The sequence below is a fragment of the Rutidosis leptorrhynchoides genome, chromosome 9, assembly GCF_046630445.1.
Source record: "Rutidosis leptorrhynchoides isolate AG116_Rl617_1_P2 chromosome 9, CSIRO_AGI_Rlap_v1, whole genome shotgun sequence".
Classification (NCBI taxonomy): Eukaryota; Viridiplantae; Streptophyta; class Magnoliopsida; order Asterales; family Asteraceae; genus Rutidosis; species Rutidosis leptorrhynchoides.
The window spans coordinates 1,013,321-1,034,887 of record NC_092341.1 but is presented as its reverse complement, the minus strand read 5'-3'; the positions used below and the strand labels follow the sequence as shown (position 1 = coordinate 1,034,887).

At 35.1% G+C, this 21,567-nt stretch overlaps 2 protein-coding genes across 3 annotated transcripts; one reads left to right on the top strand and one right to left on the bottom strand.

Annotated features, from left to right (window-relative positions):
• Positions 1-3,746: 3,746 nt before the first annotated feature.
• On the top strand, positions 3,747-6,144 carry LOC139866753 (F-box/kelch-repeat protein At1g51550). 2 transcript variants are annotated; one of them, XM_071855046.1, is made up of 3 exons: positions 3,778-3,815; positions 3,903-4,226; positions 4,582-6,144. In XM_071855046.1, exons 1-3 carry the CDS (start codon positions 3,794-3,796, stop codon positions 5,556-5,558), a joined length of 1,323 nt encoding a protein of 440 aa, XP_071711147.1. In that variant the 5' UTR covers positions 3,778-3,793; the 3' UTR covers positions 5,559-6,144. The 2 variants fall into 2 exon arrangements, with proteins under 2 accessions (XP_071711145.1, XP_071711147.1); XM_071855044.1 differs by having other exon boundaries at positions 3,747-4,226.
• Positions 6,145-7,121: 977 nt separating this feature from the next.
• LOC139866300 (kelch repeat-containing protein At3g27220) lies at positions 7,122-11,675 on the bottom strand. The gene is made up of 7 exons (XM_071854490.1): positions 11,295-11,675; positions 10,137-10,325; positions 9,545-9,774; positions 9,229-9,399; positions 8,693-8,798; positions 7,658-7,867; positions 7,122-7,456 (listed from the first exon to the last, which is right to left on the bottom strand). Exons 1-7 carry the CDS (start codon positions 11,541-11,543, stop codon positions 7,292-7,294), a joined length of 1,320 nt encoding a protein of 439 aa, XP_071710591.1. The 5' UTR covers positions 11,544-11,675; the 3' UTR covers positions 7,122-7,291.
• Between the last annotated feature and the right edge of the window lie 9,892 nt (positions 11,676-21,567).

Genomic DNA, 21,567 nt, shown 5'->3' with positions numbered 1-21,567 from the left:
ACATCTAAGCAAGTATCAAAAATAATGTGCGAAAGCATGTATCACCTAGCGTTCAAGGACCTGAGAAAACATATAGAAAACTGTCAACGAAAAACGTTGGTGAAATCATAGGTGTGTTAGTAACGTTGTTTTTTTTAACCATAAGATTTAATATAGTTGATTATCCAAATCATTTGTATTCCAAAAGTATGTTCGCGAGCACCCAATTATCAAGACTTAACTGTTTTGTACCCTGTTATGTAGTGTTAGAACATACACTATACTCGAAAATATATTTCATCTGCTAACGGTAGCGAACCGTCCGAATGAGGCTCGTCAAGCCCATGTGATCACATAATATAAGTTCTCGTTTACACCCTGCAAGTGTAACTAATGATAATTGAATTGAGTCTTTTTGTTCAAACTCGCACGTGGAATGTTTGTTTTCGTACTTGTGTTCAAAGCATAAAAGTATGATACGTATATGTTTCTCATCCCATAGTTTAAAGTAAAAGTTGTTGAAAAGGTGGGACTATGATCTCACCTTGAGTGCAAGCGTATAAAAGTACTTCACAAGTAAACGTGTGCAAGGACGAATGCTAGTCTTGACCTAAACAAGTAGGTCGTATCAATAACAGTAAACACGATTGGTCAAAGTGTGCAATTAGTCCTATGGCTCGTTACGACTCGATTATAATAGCATGTGAATCAAATTGTCATGTTTCATGCAAGGTACAAATATAAAAGCATGTTAGAATGATTGCATAAGTATTTGATTAAGTTTGGACAAAAGTCAACTTTAGTCAAGTCAAAGTCAACGAAAAAGTCAACATGTTCGGGTCGGGTCCTGAACTATTTTTCTGAGGTTTTTTATTCATATATAAGCATGTTAGAACAAGTTACATGTGAATTGGAGGTGCGTAGCATAGCAAACATTTTTCGAAATTTGACAATGTAGGTCAGAAGCCAAACACGGCAAATGCCGCTCCGCGAACAAGGAGGGCCGCGCCGCGACACTTAACGTGGTCTGGTGCCTGGTCAGTTTCAATTGTTCAAGTCTAAATCCAATATTCAATTTAGCACAATTCACAAACGGTAAACACTAACGACACGTATCTTATATCGTTGGAAAGGTAATTTGACAAGAAACACAACTAAACACGTTTCATCAATCAAAAACATCATTTGCAATAATCGAAATTCCAAATTAAATGATCAATTAATGCTCATCATTAATGCTTCAATTTCATAAATGCATAATTATGATTTGGGAAATAAATGCACACGTATGATACGCCGTTTCATAGATAATTACGCATACAATGCAACTAAACACTTACAACAACATTGCAAAGCATTCAATGCATCAAAGGTTCATTTTACTCCTATCAAACCCTAACCCAAATTCACAAATTTAACAATTTTACTTATGAAGCTAATCCATGTCAACCTACATATCAATTTGAAGCTAGTGATGTTAGGAACACATTTAATACATGCACTTTCAACATCTAACAGCATTTAATCATCCAAAACCTAAGATTAAACACACTCATTTGATAAGTTCATGCTAGTTACCCAAAATAACAAATTAAGCAAACCAAACACATATTCATGTTAGACTTGAGCCATATACACTAATTAACACTTTTATAAGTTAAAAACATCAAGAACAAAGAATCTAGCGATTTTAGAAAGTTATCCAAATGTAATGAAATCGGTATGGAATCGAAGAGGAAGATGCGAGGATTCCAAATATGTAATTTGTTTGGATTGATGCTTGCTCGATTTGAAATAGATGGTGATTCTTTGCTTGAGAGTTGAGAGAATTTGAAAGTATCAAAAGTAGAAAAGGGAGGATGAATGAGTGGATGGAGGAGAAGGGTTGACTAGTTGACCTAGTCACTAGTTTGACCCTTTGGCGACTTTAGTCCTTCGAGTTTAAATCGGGTGCGTGAATTACCTAAACGAAATATTTTAAAACGCGTATTAACGGAAGATGTTATAATTATATAACAGACTTTAAAATAGTTAAACAGAAAGTAAACAGAAAAAGGCGGGATGTTACAACAGAAACAAAAAGAAAATATATACAGATAGGGACGTATAACAAATTTTACCCGTGATATCTGCTTTTATCAATTATAATTTACGTAAATATATTAATAATAATAATTATACTAATTACTAATATTGACTAATAAAAATGGAAACACTAATATTATAAATAATATAAACAAAAGATTGTATTATTTTTTAATATCAATAACTATAATGTTAATAATAATAATAATAATAATAATAATAATAATAATAATAATAATAATAATATTGATTAAGAAAATGTTAATATTCAATAATAATATTTATAATAATTTTATCAAATTTATACTAATAATAATAAGGATGAAAGTAATTATAAAAAATAAAAATGATAATAATAATATTATTAATGATAATCATAATAAATTGTATTATTTTTATTATAATAATTTTGATAACTATAATAATAATGATGATGATAATAATATTATTAATGATACTAATAATAATACTAATTACAATAATATTAGTAATAATAATATAAATTTTATATTTATATCTATTTTCATAATAATATTACTAATACTAATATAGATGTTAAAATTGAAAGTAATATTAATATTACTATAACAATTATAGTTTAACTTATAATTAAATTTATTATATTAGATATTAACATTACATGTTATTAATTATAGGATATATATAATAATAATAATAATTCTTAATGATATTACTTAATAATTAATAATAATTCTTAATTCAAATGATCAAATTTTATTATTTCCAATTATCGTATTTATTTACATTTATATATGTATACACTTGTACATATTTATTTACAAATAATTGTTCGTGAGTCGTCGAAAACAGTAAAAGGTTAAATGATTTCATGAAATAGTTCAAAACTTTTGAGACTTGGTTTAATAGACTTTGCTTATCATGTCAGAATCTTATAAGGATCAAGTTTAAATTTGGTCGAAAATTTTCGGATCGTTACAAATACGCAGGCCGAAAGCCCCCGTCACAACGCGCAAGCCGATGCAGACTAGTTACTTCTATTTATTACTCTGTATAATTCTAGTATAGTAGTAAATTATTAAAAGTGTTTTAGATTAGAAAGAAGAAATGGATATATTTGAAAATGGTGTGCTGATGGATTGAGTCTTATCAAGAGGGGTGAGAGGGGTAACACCCTTAAACAATAAGGTAATTTTACGTCATTTATATTATTCGTCCAAATTATTATTAAATATGTTATTTTCATTCAGAGGCGACTTCATTAAAAACCTTTGAATCATTTAGATTACGAACCATTCATCGATAAATCATTCCGTTTTATCAACGCACCTTAATATTAATGTACTAATATACTATTGCTCCCTTCGTCCTAAATCTGTTGACTCCGGACAAAAAACACATAGTTTAAGAAAAACTATATGTTACGTGCACTTTTTTTGTTAACTTTCGAGTCTTATCTCTTACTTTTTATCTATCTTTTTGTTTTATATGAATAAACTATTGACACAAAATATTTTTATGAAATATTTTTTAAGTGAAATGAAATAATGTACATAGATTTGGGAAAACCTAATTTACTTTAAAAAAAAAATTTAACAATATACAGTCACTCTTACTGACTAGTGACTAGTGAGGAAGGCAGCCAAAAAAACCCTAATAAATTACATTACAATTGTCATTATTACTCAAGTAGAATAATTAAATCAATCAATGAAATCATCCTGAGGAAGTCTCAAAAGCAAGCAGCAGCATGGATGAAAATGATGAGAATGGTAATTATTGTTCAAGTAGTAACGATACTGATTTGATGATGATATTATCAGATGACCATCTGTTGTCGATTCTTGTTCTGTTACCAGTTGAATCAATCCTATCATTTGCAATGACTTGCAAGAGAAATTTCCTTAGATGTAATAATCATAATTATGGTTTGTGGAAATCAATCTGCATCAGGGATTGGGGACACTCCACCGTCGATGCAATCGTTAATTCTAATCCCAGATTTGTGGATTGGCACCGAGTCTACCGGCGGCTACGTAACTTGGATCAAGTCTCTTGCTTTAACATCACAACCAATTCAAATTCTTCTTCTTCTTCTTCCTTTGGACCAACACCCAGAGCTTCACATTCTCTGAATTTTATCAAGGGATGTCTCCTTCTGTTTGCTGGTGGATCTGATGGAGGTACTCTGTTTGATTTCTAATTTCATTATTATTTTTATCATATCCATCTGTTTATTTGTTTTCACTTCACTCGTTACTTACTAATCCTGCTATTTCTATTGCTACTTATCTATCCATCTATCATCTTCGGTAGATGTTTGCAATTAATTAAAACATTAGACCAACTCATATAAAAACGGTAAAACTACCTGACAAAACATTGCTGAAACTCCCCATTCATCCAACCTAAAATGCACCTAACCTCAAAACAGTTATTATTATTTATTTTATTTTAATTTTCCTTTATTATTTATTATTATTATAACTCCTGTTTGTATAGCAATGCACTGAGTGCTTCTCCTCCATTTGCATTCAGGCCGTCATCTTGATGACACATGGATAGGCTATATCGGAAACAATACCACTACAAGAATGATCAATTGGCAAAGGGTTATATCAGACGGCCCGAGTGGCCGGTTTGGGCATTCATGTGTTGTAATAGGCGATTCTCTTGTTCTGTTTGGAGGTATTAATGACAGTGGCATCCGCCAAAATGATACATGGATTGCACACGCGATGATAGACGACGCCAACACTAGGACATTCTCATGGAGACTACTTGATGTGGGTCCAATTGCACCTCCAACTCGAGGAGCCCATGCGTGTTGTTCAATTGATAGTCAAAAGATGCTTATCCATGGAGGGATTGGGTTATCTGGAGTTAGACTTGGAGACACGTGGGTGTTAAGCCTATCCGAGAATCTTTGCTTTGGCACATGGCATCAAACTGTGAGTCAGCACCACCACCCAGTTCCCTCGCCTCGGTCAGGACACACATTGACCTATATCGGAGGAAGCACCACAATTCTATTTGGAGGAAGGGGGACGGGTTATGAGGTACTTAATGATGTCTGGTGTTTTGATTCATCTCAACGAGGACATTTGGGATGGGTACCGCTAGTGTTTGAACTAGAGAATATATCTGGTGGTGGTGGGCTTTCACTTGCTCGGGTTGGTCACTCGGCCACCTTAACCTTAGGAGGAAGAGTACTCATTTATGGAGGAGAAGATTCATTGAGGCACAGAAAGAATGACTTTTGGTTGTTAGACATTAACAGTTCTTCTAGGCAATCATCAATGAACCAGAACCAGAGGAGAGTATTATGGAGAAGACTAAAATGCGTCGACGGTGGCTATCAGCCCAGAAGCAGGTCCTTCCATCGAGCATGCACGGATGAATCTGGACGTTATTTGTATGTGTTTGGTGGAATGGTGGATGGGGTCCTCCAACCTGCTGAACCCAGCGGACTCAGATTTGATGGAGAACTTTTTGTCGTAGAGCTTGTACTATGACTGTGAGGGCTCGTTCGCTCAAACAAGGGGAATATGTGAATACTGTAAGTAAACAACATGCATCTCGCCAATAAGCACGTTTGTGATTTAGTTAGGTGTTGGCAACTAATTTCTGAATGCTAGAAACCTAGCTGGATCTTTCGAGATTACATCACTAGAAATACTTAAGCTTGGCTGTGAGCTTGAAAACTCAATATGTTGGCTAAATATGGTTAAATCCAATATGAGGTGTGATCTTTTGATGAAAGCTCGAATTAGATGATGTGTCGTGCACATGTCCTTGTATTTCGAAGAAACAAATGTGCAGCAGTTAATATGTATGAAAGGACACATTTAAATGTAGTTCTTTATGTACCGAGAGTTGATTTGTCCACAGCAATTTCACTTTGAACATGGGAGGTACAAGCTGCTAGCACCGCATGGTATAGCTATATCTATCAAAAAGTAATTACTATTATTATTATGTAAAGAAGTGTATGTGATATTGTGTACAAATAACCTTTTGTATGTATTCCCTTTGGTAATGAGATTAGGTTTGGCAATATCTAATAGACAGCAGTCAAATCAATTGGCTTAATTACACGTATGAGGCTCCATCGTTGTATCTACTTACTCTATGCTACTCTGCATAAACAAAATTATTTCCTTTTAAGTACTACTACTCCTAGTAGTAGTAGTAGTAGTAGTAGTAGTAGTAGTAGTAGTAGTAGTAGTTACGTGTGTTTGTCAGGTAAGAAAGTAAATAAGAGTTTGTAACGTGTGCAAGTCTTTTAAAGGAGTCCGTGGCCACACTGCTAGATCCAAAATATTGGTAGATTATATATTACATATACATTTGCTGACCGCCTATAGAAGAGAAGAAAGGAGCACAAGTCAAGTGGAGAATGGGACGTTAGGCCTTGTGGCTGCTGTGTGCCTCTTGTCTGTCTGTCTGTCTGTCTGTCTTGGTGGTCCTAATTCTACATCTTTCTATTAATGATCTATCTCCTCTTGCCTACAAATTACTATGGACCCCCTCCCCCCTCTCTTTTGTTAGTTGTTACTCCAGAGTTTACTGTCGACATTGTGATTGTGGTCCAGCTATTGAGGTTATGGAATTTTTTTTCCCATACTGATCTCAGTAAATATCTAAATAAATCCTTGCACAGTTGACCAGCCAGTGCACAAAATGTTCAAATTTGCATCTTTAACATAGGAATGTTTGTGGATTGATCCATCTCTAATAATAATAAGCTTTATTAGTTACATCTGATTGTGTTGCGAGCGTGGAACTCCCCATGTGTCTCGGACACGGGCATTTATAATTTTTCAAAAATCCTGTCACGAAGTCTGTATGCTCTACTAAAGAAGAGTTTGTTTCATTTCAGTTATAAATAATTTTTATAAAATTGTCAAAAGATTATAACAATATTGGTCACCTAAATGCAAGGATATCTTCTTTGGATACCCTACGGCATAAACCTACTCCCAGATCCCAAGTAATATTACCACTTTTCATATTGCTTCTATGAAGTATTTATTTATATGGACAAAGATGAAGGATAACAAATGTAGAAAAGCAAGTAGTAGCATTAGAATGACTAACTAGTATACAGGTGCAAATTACTCTGTTCTGATACAAAAGAATCTAAATTAAAAAATAATTATTAATATTAATATTACATATTATATGTATGTAAATTGTAAATAAATATGATGTAAAATGATATTTAATTAAAAAAAGGTACAACGGGTCATAAGCTCAATTTTGTTCTCCACATCTCTCCAATGACCTTTTTGGGTGTAGGATCATCAGGTCCTCTATCTCGTTGTCCTGAGGTAAAGTACAACCACCCATCCCAGAACCCGACCAGTGTGGTTTTCACCCGATAAGGAAGCTTCCCAACAACCGACCATTTCTGCAAAACCCAAAAACATTACAACACATTAATATTTGATTACACTCTGGATATATGTATTATTAAGTACAGAGTACCACATTCGGCTATTTCTAAAGTATAGAACACTAGAACATGTGAATGTAATTGAGGTAAATGCAGCCAGCCAAGGTAGTGAAGGATTAAATTAAAATTATTATAATATATACATATACATCTTACCAATGTATCCAACTGAAACTGGAAGACTTCTCCAACGAGGATCATTTTCTTGGTTTGTGGGTGCTTCTCGGTAGTGCCACCGGCAATAACAATAGAATTATTGACAACTGCCCAAGCAAACTCTATATGGGAGTCAGGCTTTGGCATAGGTGGTAATTCCTTCCACTTCATCTCATCATCATCTAACATGTAAACGTCACTATATACAATCTGTCAACATTTTCAGACTTAATTAGGGAAAGAAAAAAAAAAAAAAAAAAAAAAATTCCATCAACACTATCAGCTTACTGAATCACCACAAATCCACCAAACTGCCCAACTCATATCAACCATCAGCAAAAAAATAATAATAATAAAATAATGTTTGATAAAAGTTAGCCTGCATGGATAATAACCTGATGAGACATGATTAGACATCAAACGGTAGAGTGATGAACATAGATCATTAATTTTATAGCTTGTCCCATTTAAATTAGTTGTCGTCGTAAAACAGAACATCAGACTCGCATTTGCAAATAAATATTTCAGTTTTTCTAACACTGACACCATCGGGAATGTATTTGATAATAATGGAGCTAAAATTCTTATATAATACACTAAAAGAAAGCACGGATCAAGTTCATACAATTCGACAAGTCCGGATCCCCACAAGTCTTGACTCAAAAAACTTTCATAATATAACCCTAATGCCCTATTTATACTAAAGAAGAATTCCTAAACTTACCATCAAATGTTGGCTTGGTTAACATGTGATCTTGCTTATCAAGTTATAACGGTTATAGGAAATTACTTACTTAGACACAATAACTAAGCCACTAGAACTATTTTCATCGATGCTGGTTCCCTCCTCCAATAAACGCGTTATGTTCGAATTATAATCATTATGCTAGCAATTGTACTTTATGTAGTTCCTGAAGTTTATTGATATACTTAATAATTGAAGATGAAAGAAAGTAGCTACTTTGAAGTTCAAAGTCAACGCACAAGAAGTAGGAGAGAACGAAACGGAGTACAAAAGTATCTTAACCAATTTACCTCATTTCTCCGGGAACATTTGAATATAGGTGAGTTTGGTTTGGCCATAAAATCACCTTCTTGACCACCAATCATATATAACCGGTCATCCACCACAATACAAGCCCTGAATAATATATTGCCAAACAAATTAATCAGATCGTGTAATATAAAGAACTCAGAATAGAGCATCATACCAAATCCGTCATAACAAAACAACGGCATCAAAAAATAAAATGTAATAAGTGATCGATAACATAATGACCACTCAACGATGGATAAAAGAAATGACAAAATTCCACTTGTCCCAAATTTCTCTCACTTCATATTTTCTTTCAATATGTTGAGGCAAGAACATTTGACCCTTTTTGTTGGGAAATCACATATTTTGTGATCCAAAGTTGATAAAAATAAAATAAAAAAATTATGATTACATGGTTCAGACATAAGTAACAAGATGTCTAACACTAACAAAGGCAGATGCAGATATTCAGGTTGGCCACCCACTTTACTACAGCTGGTTAAATAAAGATAGTTTATAGTAGCGAGAGTAATACCTGTGGGGGCCACCACGAGGTATGGGCATTTCAATTCGCCATTCCTTCTCAAGAACTTTCCCATCCTTGACAGCAATGCTCCAATGGTCAACCCCAGGTGTATATCGATCTTCTTTGCTGCCACCCATCACATGGAGTCTACCTCTCCAAAGTTGAGTTGCTGGTGCGTACCTGACCCATTCACACAATGCACAACACATAAACTAACTGAAATTTTGCTGTATGCATAGCACGAAAAAGGGAATCAAATATAATTAAATAAAAAACAACAGTTGTATTAAGCACATATTACGGAGTATATGGCATTAATTCATACCTAGGGACGGGTAAAGGGGGCATGTCCTGCCATTTCTTGGTCTTTGTGTCTAGGACAAATGTATGTGCTGTTGGTCCTCTACACTGTGGACCATATTGTCCAGTGACTATGTAGATATATCTTCCATCTGTCACCATTCCTAGATGTGAATGTGCCATCTCTTTTGGCATATCAAATCTTCCTCCCCACATGTTGCTCGTAAAATTGTATATATCAACATGAGAATGCACCTATCAATGAAACATAAAAGAGTCTCATTAAATCCAAACACACAAATTTTCCTAAATACCTAAGTATCAAACAGGGCCTTCATCACAAAGGGCTTGATGTTGAAGAATCAAGTAAAAGAGAGTGACATGAACAACCATGCTATAACATACAAAAGGTTGAGACACTTGTTTTGTAAGATCACGCACCTGCAGCATATGCTCACTTTATATACGAGATATGTGAACAGAAATGTGTGTTGTTGGTACTGTAATACTTGGTACTTTTTTCGAAAATAAAATAAAATAATAATATCTATAAGCAGTATACATGGATACACAGAATCAATTACAAGTGTCCAAATGATGATAAACAAGATACTCACAAGATCAATAGTTCCATATCCTGCAAAAACAAACAGTTGATCCTTAATCTGTATTGCTGCTCCATCAAGACGGGGCACAGGTGCTTCTGACATTTTCTCCCATTTCAATTGTGGTCCAGGCAAATCAGCAAAAGTTTTAGATACGATCCTCCCATGATATCCATCTTTCTTATCAATAGCAGTTACCCCCTGTAATATCAAATGCATGTATCTATTAGTACTTAAAAATATTGCATATAATGAGAATGAGGGCAATATAAAGGTGATTTGACATAAATATAACACATGATGATTAGATGTGAACAATAAAGAAAATAAAAGATGACTTGTGTCATGGCAATTTACAATACAACATTAAGCATTTAATTGTTGCTAGTGGATACTCAAGAGCAAAAGCGGACATGTACTGGAGTAATGGTGGTTTTGGGTATGGAGTGAGGAATAAAGAAGGTTGTACTCGTTTAGAGTTCAAACTCTTTCTTTAAATAATAGTGAATCCCAGTTAGCAACTTGTCGTACCAGAGAACTTGGTACTCAAATTGACAATTTGCTGCTTCGTATAGGAGATATCACTGCAAGGTCCTCTCAGGCCTGAGTTATGCCTCCCAACATATATTGTTGGTTGGTGATAGATGTTGTTTCTGTTCATGCGCTGCATAGCTTGAAAAAATTTATCATCATAATTTCCTTACTCAGTACCGAATGAAATGGGATCTATTTGGTGTCGCGCAAGTTTAGCAGGAAGTTAAAGTTCAAGTAGGATTTGTTTTAGTTTGCTTTCTATATTCTATATATTGTAACCCCCTGATTTATGTATACCTTAGAGCACGAAAATAATCACCCCGATTGGATATAAATATATAACCACATACTTTGCTATTGTCGATTTTACTTTACAAATTTATTATCTTTGTTTGTTGATCGTGGGTTGTGATTGTGTGCAATCACTTGTGTTGTTTGGAACCTAAATTCCTAACATAATAGTCGATTGATGAGTTAAGTGTTAAAAGAATGGATATCTTGAGGTGAAAAGGAACCTTCTAACCAACTAAAAAAGGAATTCGTATTAAGGCAGGCCAATCTTATGAAGTAGAAGACAGTTACAAATTGAACAATCAAGTAAAATGAAAGATATGAAAAGTAATATAAGAAATATACGCTGGCAGAGTGATTGTTAGAGGCGGAAAAAACAGGCCGCAAATCCACTGCAAGGGGTGATAATGATGATTTGTAGTTGCTACTGTATGATAATATTGTTGAAGAGGAAGATGAAGAAGAAGAAGAAGAAGAAGAAGAAGCCCACAGCAGATCTGCAATAAAGGCAGCTCCAAGAAGGCCAGTGCATATCAATAATACCAATTTCGTCGACGATTTCTGCTTTTGCTTCCCGCCACCCACTCTTCCCATCGATCAATCCGACGAATACAATAGCACCCCTACTACCTACTTGTCGGTTCAGCAACACATCACCGGCACAAACACAAGGGTTTTGTGTAATTGTTAGTAGATCTTATATCTCATATATCCTCTTTAATTGAATTCCTATAACAAATTATATGTACATTATTATAAGTGTCTATTTTATTTTATATATTTTATATTTTATTTGTTATTACTCGTATTATATTAGTATTAACTAGTCCGGGTCCGGCCCGCGCGATGCGGCGGGCTTTCGGTCTGCGTATTCATATTTAACGTAGCTGATCAATCCATAATCAATTAGTTACTTAATTAATGATTGAGTGCAATGATAAAGATAGAGGATGAGATGTTTAATGATTATTTTGGGTCCTGATGATCGTCTTTCACTTTTCAATCAAGTGATTAACCAACCCGACCCGGTCTTGATTGTTAATTAACATGATTCACCTTAACTCGATGTAAATCTTCCTTAGGCAAAATCACAAGTGAAAATTACAAAGGTCTAGATAAATGGCAGAGAATCAACAACCCATAAATGAGAGGCCGAGCTCTTTATTTATAGTATTCAAAATATTCGCGGTGTGCGGACCGTTTAACTATCCGCCTCGAAGTGACCCGCAGTCTTTTATTAACGCGGCAACTTTAGCGAAGTGACTCGCGGTCTTTTAGTAAATAAAATATACATATACAATGCTATGTATATAATCAAGTCCCCCAGTTTATTATGATACATTGTACGAAGTAAATGTATCATGATAAACTCTACAAAATAAAATATGCGACTCTAATATATTTGCAACAAATTTATAATAATTTCCCATCGCTAAATTATTACCGTTGATTTTCGCAATGGCAACACGTAATAATAACAGCAACTCTGCAAAGCTGTCAAATCAGAAACGCTGTAACGGCTATTTAATTACCGTTGCAACGTTGCGGTAATTTTAGCCGTTAAAAAGTAATCATTGCCTTTACGACTTCCTCGCCTAGATTTTAATTATAAATAGCCAATCGACTCGCATAAACAACTTTACGCTTTCACCTTCAATTTCTCAATCGATTAAACTGTCTTACCGAAATTTATATGCAACACTTGCAATTTAGCGATTCATCCTTCGTTATTTTTTCAATCCATTACCAGGTCTATTTACGCTATTATAAATGGCATCTTCATCATCTGCCAACACACCTAGCGCCTTCGTTTCATATATGACGGAGGCGAAAATCCAAACTGCGCAATTCTCACCCACCGCACCGTCGGCGGAGGATAGGGCTAATGCCCTTCCCAAAGGCATGATTACGATCTACGAGGCCGCCATTTCACATGGCAATTTACACCTGCCGCTTACTCCTTTCTTTCGCAGCGTATGCGAGTATTACAAGGTTGCAGTTGCTCAACTGCACCCCAACGCTGTCAATAAAATTGTGCTTTTTGAGATGTATTGCAGAGCTCTTAATAAGCAACCATTACTTAACGTCTTCCGCGCTTTCAACAGTCTTACACCACATGATGCGGGGTGGTGTTCATTCCGCGGTCGACATGGCGTAATGACTTCTCCCAAAGATTCTATTGGGAACTGGCGAGGTTCATTCTTCTTCATTAACAATACCGCCCACGCCGATAGCAGCATACCCAAAGCTTGGTGTACCGAGATGGACGCTACTGTGAATGACAAGGTCACCCCAGATGACCTTGAACAAGATATTATGAAAATAATCAAGAATGCGGGCTTGATTATGCGGCGTATTCCAACGTGCCGCTTTATATCGGCGGAATATCTATGTATTGGCTATGGGGCGATTGCGACGCGCTTTTGATTAACACAGCTAATAACGGTATATTGCTGATACTTTTATACAAAAACGCATTATATATTATTCTATATTTGTATAATTCTTTTGCGGTACCTTTTTGCAGAGATTGACCTTGAGTTGGTGATGAGGTCAGCGGATGTTAATGCCATCAGACCTGCACGTCGTTTAAAAGAAGGCGACGGCGAGATCGTACTTATTGACGAACCGATTGTCAACACGTTTTCCATTCCCGGTAGCGAAGACCGTGGAAAACGTAAAGCAGCAACATAAGGGGCTACCACGCCTCGCAAAAGACGCCTTCGCTCTATTGCTGAGCAAGAAGCAAGTTAGTTAGCGATATTCAATACCACCACATACATTCTGCGAGTATTATTCCCATATCCTTTAACTTATTTTAATTTCTTATTCGATGTTAGTTGTGCTTTCAGATTCAGAGGGGCCGGAGCAGCTGTATAAAATCGGTGGTGATATCCCTGATGATATTTTTGAAGAGCCCGGCAATGAAAATTTAAGCCTCCCTTCTGACGCCGAAGCATCAAACCAAGAAGAAGATGCGGATGAAGCGGCAGAAGAAGAACAAGCCAATCGACTCTATCGCAAACTTTGCAAGTTTGTACCCAGTAATGTATAGCGACAATACCACGAATTCACATTCGCTCAAGCTGAAAGACAACGAATTCACAACTATTTCAATGCCATTTGTTTGACCATTGACAATGTTGAACGGTTCAATGAGATGTCTGACCATTATGAAAAACAGGTCAAAATTGTTGGCGCGCAGCACAGAAAAATGCAGAGGCTTGAGCCACAATTGAAGAAATCCACGGATGAAAACGCGACGCTCAAAAAGAGAGCGGAGCACGCAGAAAAACAATTCTCACAACTTGTCAAATATCTGCCCGAGCTTCGCGACAAGATAATGGATTCAGCGCCAGTAACCGAAAAATTTCAAGCATATGCCCAAGCTGCCAAGATCGCTACCCGCTGTGAGTGGCATGACTTGCTCTGTAAGCTTGGTGATCTTACTTAACCTCTTCCCGCAGACATTGCTAAAGAAATATGCCCAACTGATGATGCACAAAAGGCGCTAAATATAGCAAAGAAGGAAGTTGAGAAGGTCGCTATCCCGGCACTGGAAGAGCTTAGCTAGCGTGAAGGTGTTACCTTTGAAGTCATTAAAGCGCTCAAGCTTTAAAATAGGTGTTTGAATTGTAAACTTGTATTCCGCAATTACATATATTGCGTTTTTGTAGCTTTACGCGTTTCGCATAACGCGCTATTAATGAAATATTTATATTCCGCAGTTGCAACTTGACTTATTTATATAGCACTTTATTTGATATATATTCATAATTCAGACTTGTCCTTTGCAATTTCCAACTTTTATTATCGTGCACATAATAAGTATGTACTTTCGCGAAACAATCTGTAGTCGTATAAACTTATACATTATGAATCTTCTAAGTCCGCCAAAACGATCCTTAGGTAATTTTTTAGCATTGCGAAGCATCTAAGTATGGCAATATCAAATACTTAGGAAATTTTATCCTTTCGCAACATTCATTATTTAACACAAGTGGGCAATTTCATCACTTGGTTTTAAAATTGTTATTTCACAATATACATCCGCATTATTATTGTGACGCCCCAAACAAAACCATCATGTACGAATCGTCAACAACAGGTCTATTACACGGTACAATACTACATGCCGTTTTAAAACAAGTTTTGCATTCAAAAAGGATAACGTTTTACAAAAGAAAACGTGACACAAAGGTCGTTTACAAGCCATTATTTAAATAACATAAGTTGTGAATGCAAGATAAAAGTTCCATGATTGAGACATCTCTAAGTTATGCAGCGGAAGTCTAACACAGCGAGTCTGTAACAGCAAGTCTAAAACACCAAGACAGCAAGTCTAATAGTGGAAGCAACAACGTCTAAGCACCTGAGAAATACACGCTTAAAAGTCAACACGAATGTTGGTGAGCTATAGTTTGTATTCAGTAATGTAATGTAGACCACGAGATTTCGTATTCCAAAACAGTATGAAAAGTATATGCTTATCCGTGGGCACTCGGTAACTAACTTAACGTAATAATAATACCCCCTAAAAGTACACTTGGCGAGTGTGTATGTCCTCGAAGTATCAAACACCCGTTAAATGCTAGTGCGACTAGCCCGAGTGGGGATGTCAAACCCTATGGATCCATATCTAATATTCGCGTTCACCGGTTCAAAAACCAATGATTAAACGTTACCGTGATAAGGGAAATCTTTGTGCCGTTATATCACCCACACATATATAAATTTTAAGTACTCGTGTCTAGTATGTAAAACATAAAAAGTGCATGTATTCTCAGTCCCAAAAATAGTAAAGTAAAAAGGGAAGCTATAACTCACAGTGAATAAGCAGTAAAAGTCGATATGAAAAGTATGCAGGTAGTAAGTCGGTCCGAAAGGTCGTCAACCTAAGTCAAAGGTCACTAAGTCAGTATGTTGTCCCAAAAGGTTTAAAAGTACATAAGTAAAGTCCTAGACATCATCATCGTCATCATCATTCGTAAAAGATAAAGTAAGTTTTCAAAAAGAAAAGAGATCGAAACAAAAGGCTGATTTCGGACAGCTGCTACGACCTCTATACAAAACGAAAAGAACGTGGTCAGTGGCCAAGGCTCCGTATGTGAGTCCTCTAACCACTATCCAATTTTCAGAACCTAAATCTTCTTCGTTTGACCGTGGCGACAGTTTAAGTGCGAGTAGGTCAGAATTTTCAGCACGTCGTTACAAAGACGTAGTGACTTTCGGAAGGCTATAAATCCTAAACCGTATATCAGATTTAGGCGAGGCCTAAACGAAAAGTCATCTACTCGAAACGAACTATCTGAAAATCAATTTTCCAGAAGTCCAGACTAAAATGTCCCGTTCATATTGATTATAAACGTTCCATATTAATTGATTTCGTTGCGAGGTTATGACCTCTATATGAGACGTTTTTCAAAGACTGCATTCATTTTTAAAACAACCATAACCTTTATTTTATCAATAAAGGTTTCAAAAGCATTACGTAGATTATCAAATAATGATAATCTAAAATATACTGTTTTCACACGACCATTACATAATGGTTTACAATAGAAATATATTACATCGACATATGTTTCTTGAATGCAGTTTTTACATAATATCATACAAACATGGACTCCAAATCTTGTCCTTATTTTAGTATGCAACAGCGGAAGCTCTTAATATTCACCTGAGAATAAACATGCTTTAAAAGTCAACAAAAATGTTGGTGAGTTATAGGTTTAACCTATATATATCAAATCGTAACAATAGACCACAAGATTTCATATTTCAATATACATCCCATACATAGAGATAAAAATCATTCATATGGTGAACACCTGGTAACCGACATTAACAAGATGCATATATAAGAATATCCCCATCATTCCGGGACACCCTTCGGATATGATATAAATTTCGAAGTACTAAAGCATCCGGTACTTTGGATGGGGTTTGTTAGGCCCAATAGATCTATCTTTAGGATTCGCATCAATTAGGGTGTCTGTTCCCTAATTCTTAGATTACCAGACTTAATAAAAAGGGGCATATTCGATTTCGATAATTCAACCATAGAATGTAGTTTCACGTACTTGTGTCTATTTTGTAAATCATTTATAAAACCTGCATGTATTCTCATCCCAAAAATATTAGATTTTAAAAGTGGGACTATAACTCACTTTCACAGATTTTTACTTCGTCGCGAAGTAAGACTTGGCCACTGGTCGATTCACGAACCTATAATAAATATGTACATATATATCAAAGTATATTCAAAATATATTTACAACACTTTTAATACATTTTGATGTTTTAAGTTTATTAAGTCAGCTGTCCTCGTTAGTAACCTACAACTAGTTGTCCAACGTTAGATGTACAGAAAAAAATTGATATATATTATCTTGAATCAATCCACAACCCAGTGTATACACGTCTCAGGCTAGATCACAACTCAAAGTATATATATTTTTGGAATCAACCTCAACTCTGTATAGCTAACTCCCACATTACTGCAATAGAGTGTCTATGGTTGTTCCAAATAATATATACACATGGGTCGATATGATATGTCAAAACATTTGCATACGTGTCTATGGTATCCCAAGATTATATAATATATTAGAATACATGTATAATACAATATAAGTTAGCTAGGATATGATTAATATAGATTTGTTACCAATTTTCACGTTGCTACAACAGGAAAAATTATCCAATCTTGTTTTACCCATAACTTCTTCATTTTAAATCCGTTTTGAGTGAATCAAATTGCTATGGTTTCATATTGAACTCTATTTTATGAATCTAAATAGAAAAAGGATAGGTTTATAGTTGTAAAATATAAGTTACAAGTCTTTTTTGTAAAGGTAGTCATATCAGTCGAAAGAACGACGTCTAGATGACCATTTTAGAAAACATACTTCCACTTTGAGTTTAATCATGATTTTTGGATATAGTTTCATGTTCATAAGAAAAATCATTTTCCCAGAAGAACAACTTTTAAATCATAGTTTATCATAGTTTTTAATTAACTAACCAAAAACAGCCCGCGGTGTTACTACGACGGCGTATGTCCGGTTTTACAGTGTTCTTCGTGTTTCCAGGTTTTAAATCATTAAGTTAGCATATCATATAGATATAGAACATGTGTTTAGTTGATTTTAAAAGTCAAGTTAGAAGGATTAACTTTTGTTTGCGAACAAGTTTAGAATTAACTAAACTATGTTCTAGTGATTACAAGTTTAAACCTTCGAATAAGATAGCTTTATATGTATGAATTGAATGATGTTATGAACATCATTACTACCTCAAGTTTTCTGGATAAAGCTACTGGAAATGAGGAAAATGGATCTAGTTTCAAAGGATCCTTGGATGGCTTGAAAGTTCTTGAAGCAGAATCATGACACGAAAATAAGTTCAAGTAAGATTTTCACTCGAAATAAGATTGTTATAGTTATAGAAATTGAATCAAAGTTTGAATATGAGTATTACCTTGTATTAGAAAGATATCTTACTGTAAATAAGAAAGATTTCTTGAGGTTGGATGATCAATCTACAAGATTGGAAGTAAGCTAGCAAACTTGGAAGTATTCTTGATTTTATGAAACTAGAACTTGTAGAATTTATGAAGAACACTTAGAACTTGAAGATAGAACTTGAGAGAGATCAATTAGATGAATAAAATTAAAGAATGAAAGTGTTTGTAGGTGTTTTTGGTCGTTCGTGCATGGATTAGATATAAAGGATATGTAATTTTGTTTTCATGTAAATAAGTCATGAATGATTACTCATATTTTTGTAATTTTATGAGATATTTCATGCTAGTTGCCAAATAATGGTTCCCACATGTGTTAGGTGACTCACATGGGTTGCTAAGAGCTAATAATTGGAGTGTATATACCAATAGTACATACATATAAAAGCTGTGTATTGTACGAGTACGAATACGGGTGCATACGAGTAGAATTGTTGATGAAACTGAACGAGGATGTAATTGTAAGCATTTTTGTTAAGTAGAAGTATTTTGATAAGTGTCTTAAAGTCTTTAAAAATTGTATGAATACATATTAAAACACTACATTTATATACATTTTAACTGAGTCGTTAAGTCATCGTTAGTCGTTACATGTAAGTGTTGTTTTAAAACCTTTAGGTTAACGATCTTGTTAAATGTTGTTAACCCATTGTTTATTAAATCAAATGAGATATTAAATTATTACATTATCATGATATCATGATGTATTAATATATCTTAATATGATATATATACATTAAATGTCGTTACAACGATAATCGTTACATATATGTCTCGTTTCAAAATCATTAAGTTAGTAGTCTTGTTTTTACATATGTAGTTCATTGTTAATATACTTAATGATATGTTTACTTATCATAATATCATGTTAACTATATATATATATATATCCATATATATGTCATCATATAGTTTTTACAAGTTTTAACGTTCGTGAATCGCCGGTCAACTTAGGTGGTCAATTGTCTATATGAAACCTATTTCAATTAATTAAGTCTTAACAAGTTTGATTGCTTAACATGTTGGAAACATTTAATCATGTAAATATCAATTTTATTTAATATATAAAAACATGGAAAAGTTTGGGTCACTACAGTACCTACCCGTTAAATAAATTTCGTCCAGAAATTTTAAGCTGTTGAAAGTGTTGACGAATCTTCTGGAAATAGATGCGGGTATTTCTTCTTTATCTGATCTTCACGCTCCCAGGTGAACTCGGGTCCTCTACGAGCATTCCATCGAACCTTAACAACCGGTATCTTGTTTTTTTTAAGTCTCTTAACCTCACGATCCATTATTTCGACAGGTTCTTCAATGAATTGAAGTTTTTCATTGATTTGGATTTCGTCCAACGGAATAGTGAGATCTTCTTTAGCAAAACATTTCTTTAAATTCGAGACGTGGAAAGTGTTATGTATATTCGCAAGTTGTTGAGGTAACTCAAGTCGGTAAGCTACTGGTCCGACACGATCAATAATCTTGAATGGTCCAATATACCTTGATTTAATTTCCCCCGTTTATCAAATCGAACAACACCTTTCCAAGGTGCAACCTTAAGCATGACCATTTCTCCAATTTCAAATTCTATGTCTTTTCTTTTAATGTCGGCGTAGCTCTTTTGTCGACTTTGGGCGGTTTTCAACCGTTGTTGAATTTGGATGATCTTCTCGGTAGTTTCTTGTATTATCTCCAGACCCGTAATCTGTCTATCCCCCACTTCACTCCAACAAATCGGAGACCTGCACTTTCTACCATAAAGTGCTTCAAACGGCGCCATCTTAATGCTTGAATGATAGCTGTTGTTGTAGGAAAATTCTGCTAACGGTAGATGTCGATCCCAACTGTTTTCGAAATCAATAACACATGCTCGTAGCATGTCTTCAAGCATTTGTATCGTCCTTTCGCTCTGCCCATCAGTTTGTGGATGATAGGCAGTACTCATGTCTAGACGAGTTCCTAATGCTTGCTGTAATGTCTGCCAGAATCTTGAAATAAACTTGCCATCCCTATCAGAGATAATAGAGATTGGTATTCCATGTCTAGAGACGACTTCCTTCAAATACAGTCGTGCTAACTTCTCCATCTTGTCATCTTCTCTTATTGGCAGAAAGTATGCTGACTTGGTGAGACGATCAACTATTACCCAAATAGTATCATAACCACTTGCAGTCCTTGGCAATTTAGTAATGAAATCCATGGTAATATTTTCCCATTTCCATTCCGGGATTTCAGGTTGTTGTAGTAGACCTGATGGTTTCTGATGTTCAGCTTTGACCTTAGAACACGTCAAACATTCTCCTACATATTTAGCAATATCGGCTTTCATACCTGGTCACCAAAAATATTTCTTAAGATCCTTCTACATCTTTCCCGTTCCAGGATGTATTGAGTATCTGGTTTTATGAGCTTCTCTAAGTACCATTTCTCTCATATCTCCAAATTTTAGTACCCAAATTCTTTCAGCCCTATACCGGGTTCCGTCTTCCCGAATATTAAGATGCTTCTCTGATCCTTTGGGTATTTCATCCTTTAAACTCCTTGTTGCGCCTCCTTTATTTGAGTAGTAAGGTTAGTGTGAATCATTATATTCATAGATTTTACTCGAATGGGTTCTCTGTCCTTTCTGCTCAAGGCGTCGGCTACCACATTTGCCTTCCCCGGGTGGTAACGAATCTCAAAGTCGTAATCATTCAATAATTCAATCCACCTACGCTGCCTCATATTCAGTTGTTTCTGATTAAATATGTGTTGAAGACTTTTGTGGTCGGTATATATAATACTTTTGACCCCATATAAGTAGTGCCTCCAAGTCTTTAATGCAAAAACAACCGCGCCTAATTCCAAATCATGCGTCGTATAATTTTGCTCGTGAATCTTCAATTGTCTAGACGCATGAGCAATCACCTTCGTCCGTTGCATTAATACACAACCGAGACCTTGCTTTGATGCGTCACAATAAATCACAAAATCATCATTCCCTTCAGGCAATGACAATATAGGTGCCGTAGTTAGCGTTTTCTTCAATAATTGAAACGCCTTCTCTTGTTCATCCTTCCATTCAAATTTCTTCCCTTTATGCGTTAATGCAGTCAA

Excerpts from the sequence above, each read along its gene's own strand:
- LOC139866753 (XM_071855044.1), top strand. The coding sequence starts at position 3,794 with ATGGATGAAAATGATGAGAATGGTAATTATTGTTCAAGTAGTAACGAT. Across the intron at positions 4,227-4,581 it reads TGCTGGTGGATCTGATGGAG|GCCGTCATCTTGATGACACA; the intron begins GTACTCTGTTTG and ends ATTTGCATTCAG.
- LOC139866300 (XM_071854490.1), bottom strand. The coding sequence starts at position 11,543 with ATGGGAAGAGTGGGTGGCGGGAAGCAAAAGCAGAAATCGTCGACGAAA. Across the intron at positions 9,775-10,136 it reads GATATGGAACTATTGATCTT|GTGCATTCTCATGTTGATAT; the intron begins GTGAGTATCTTG and ends TTTCATTGATAG. Across the intron at positions 7,457-7,657 it reads AGTTTCAGTTGGATACATTG|AAATGGTCGGTTGTTGGGAA; the intron begins GTAAGATGTATA and ends TGGGTTTTGCAG.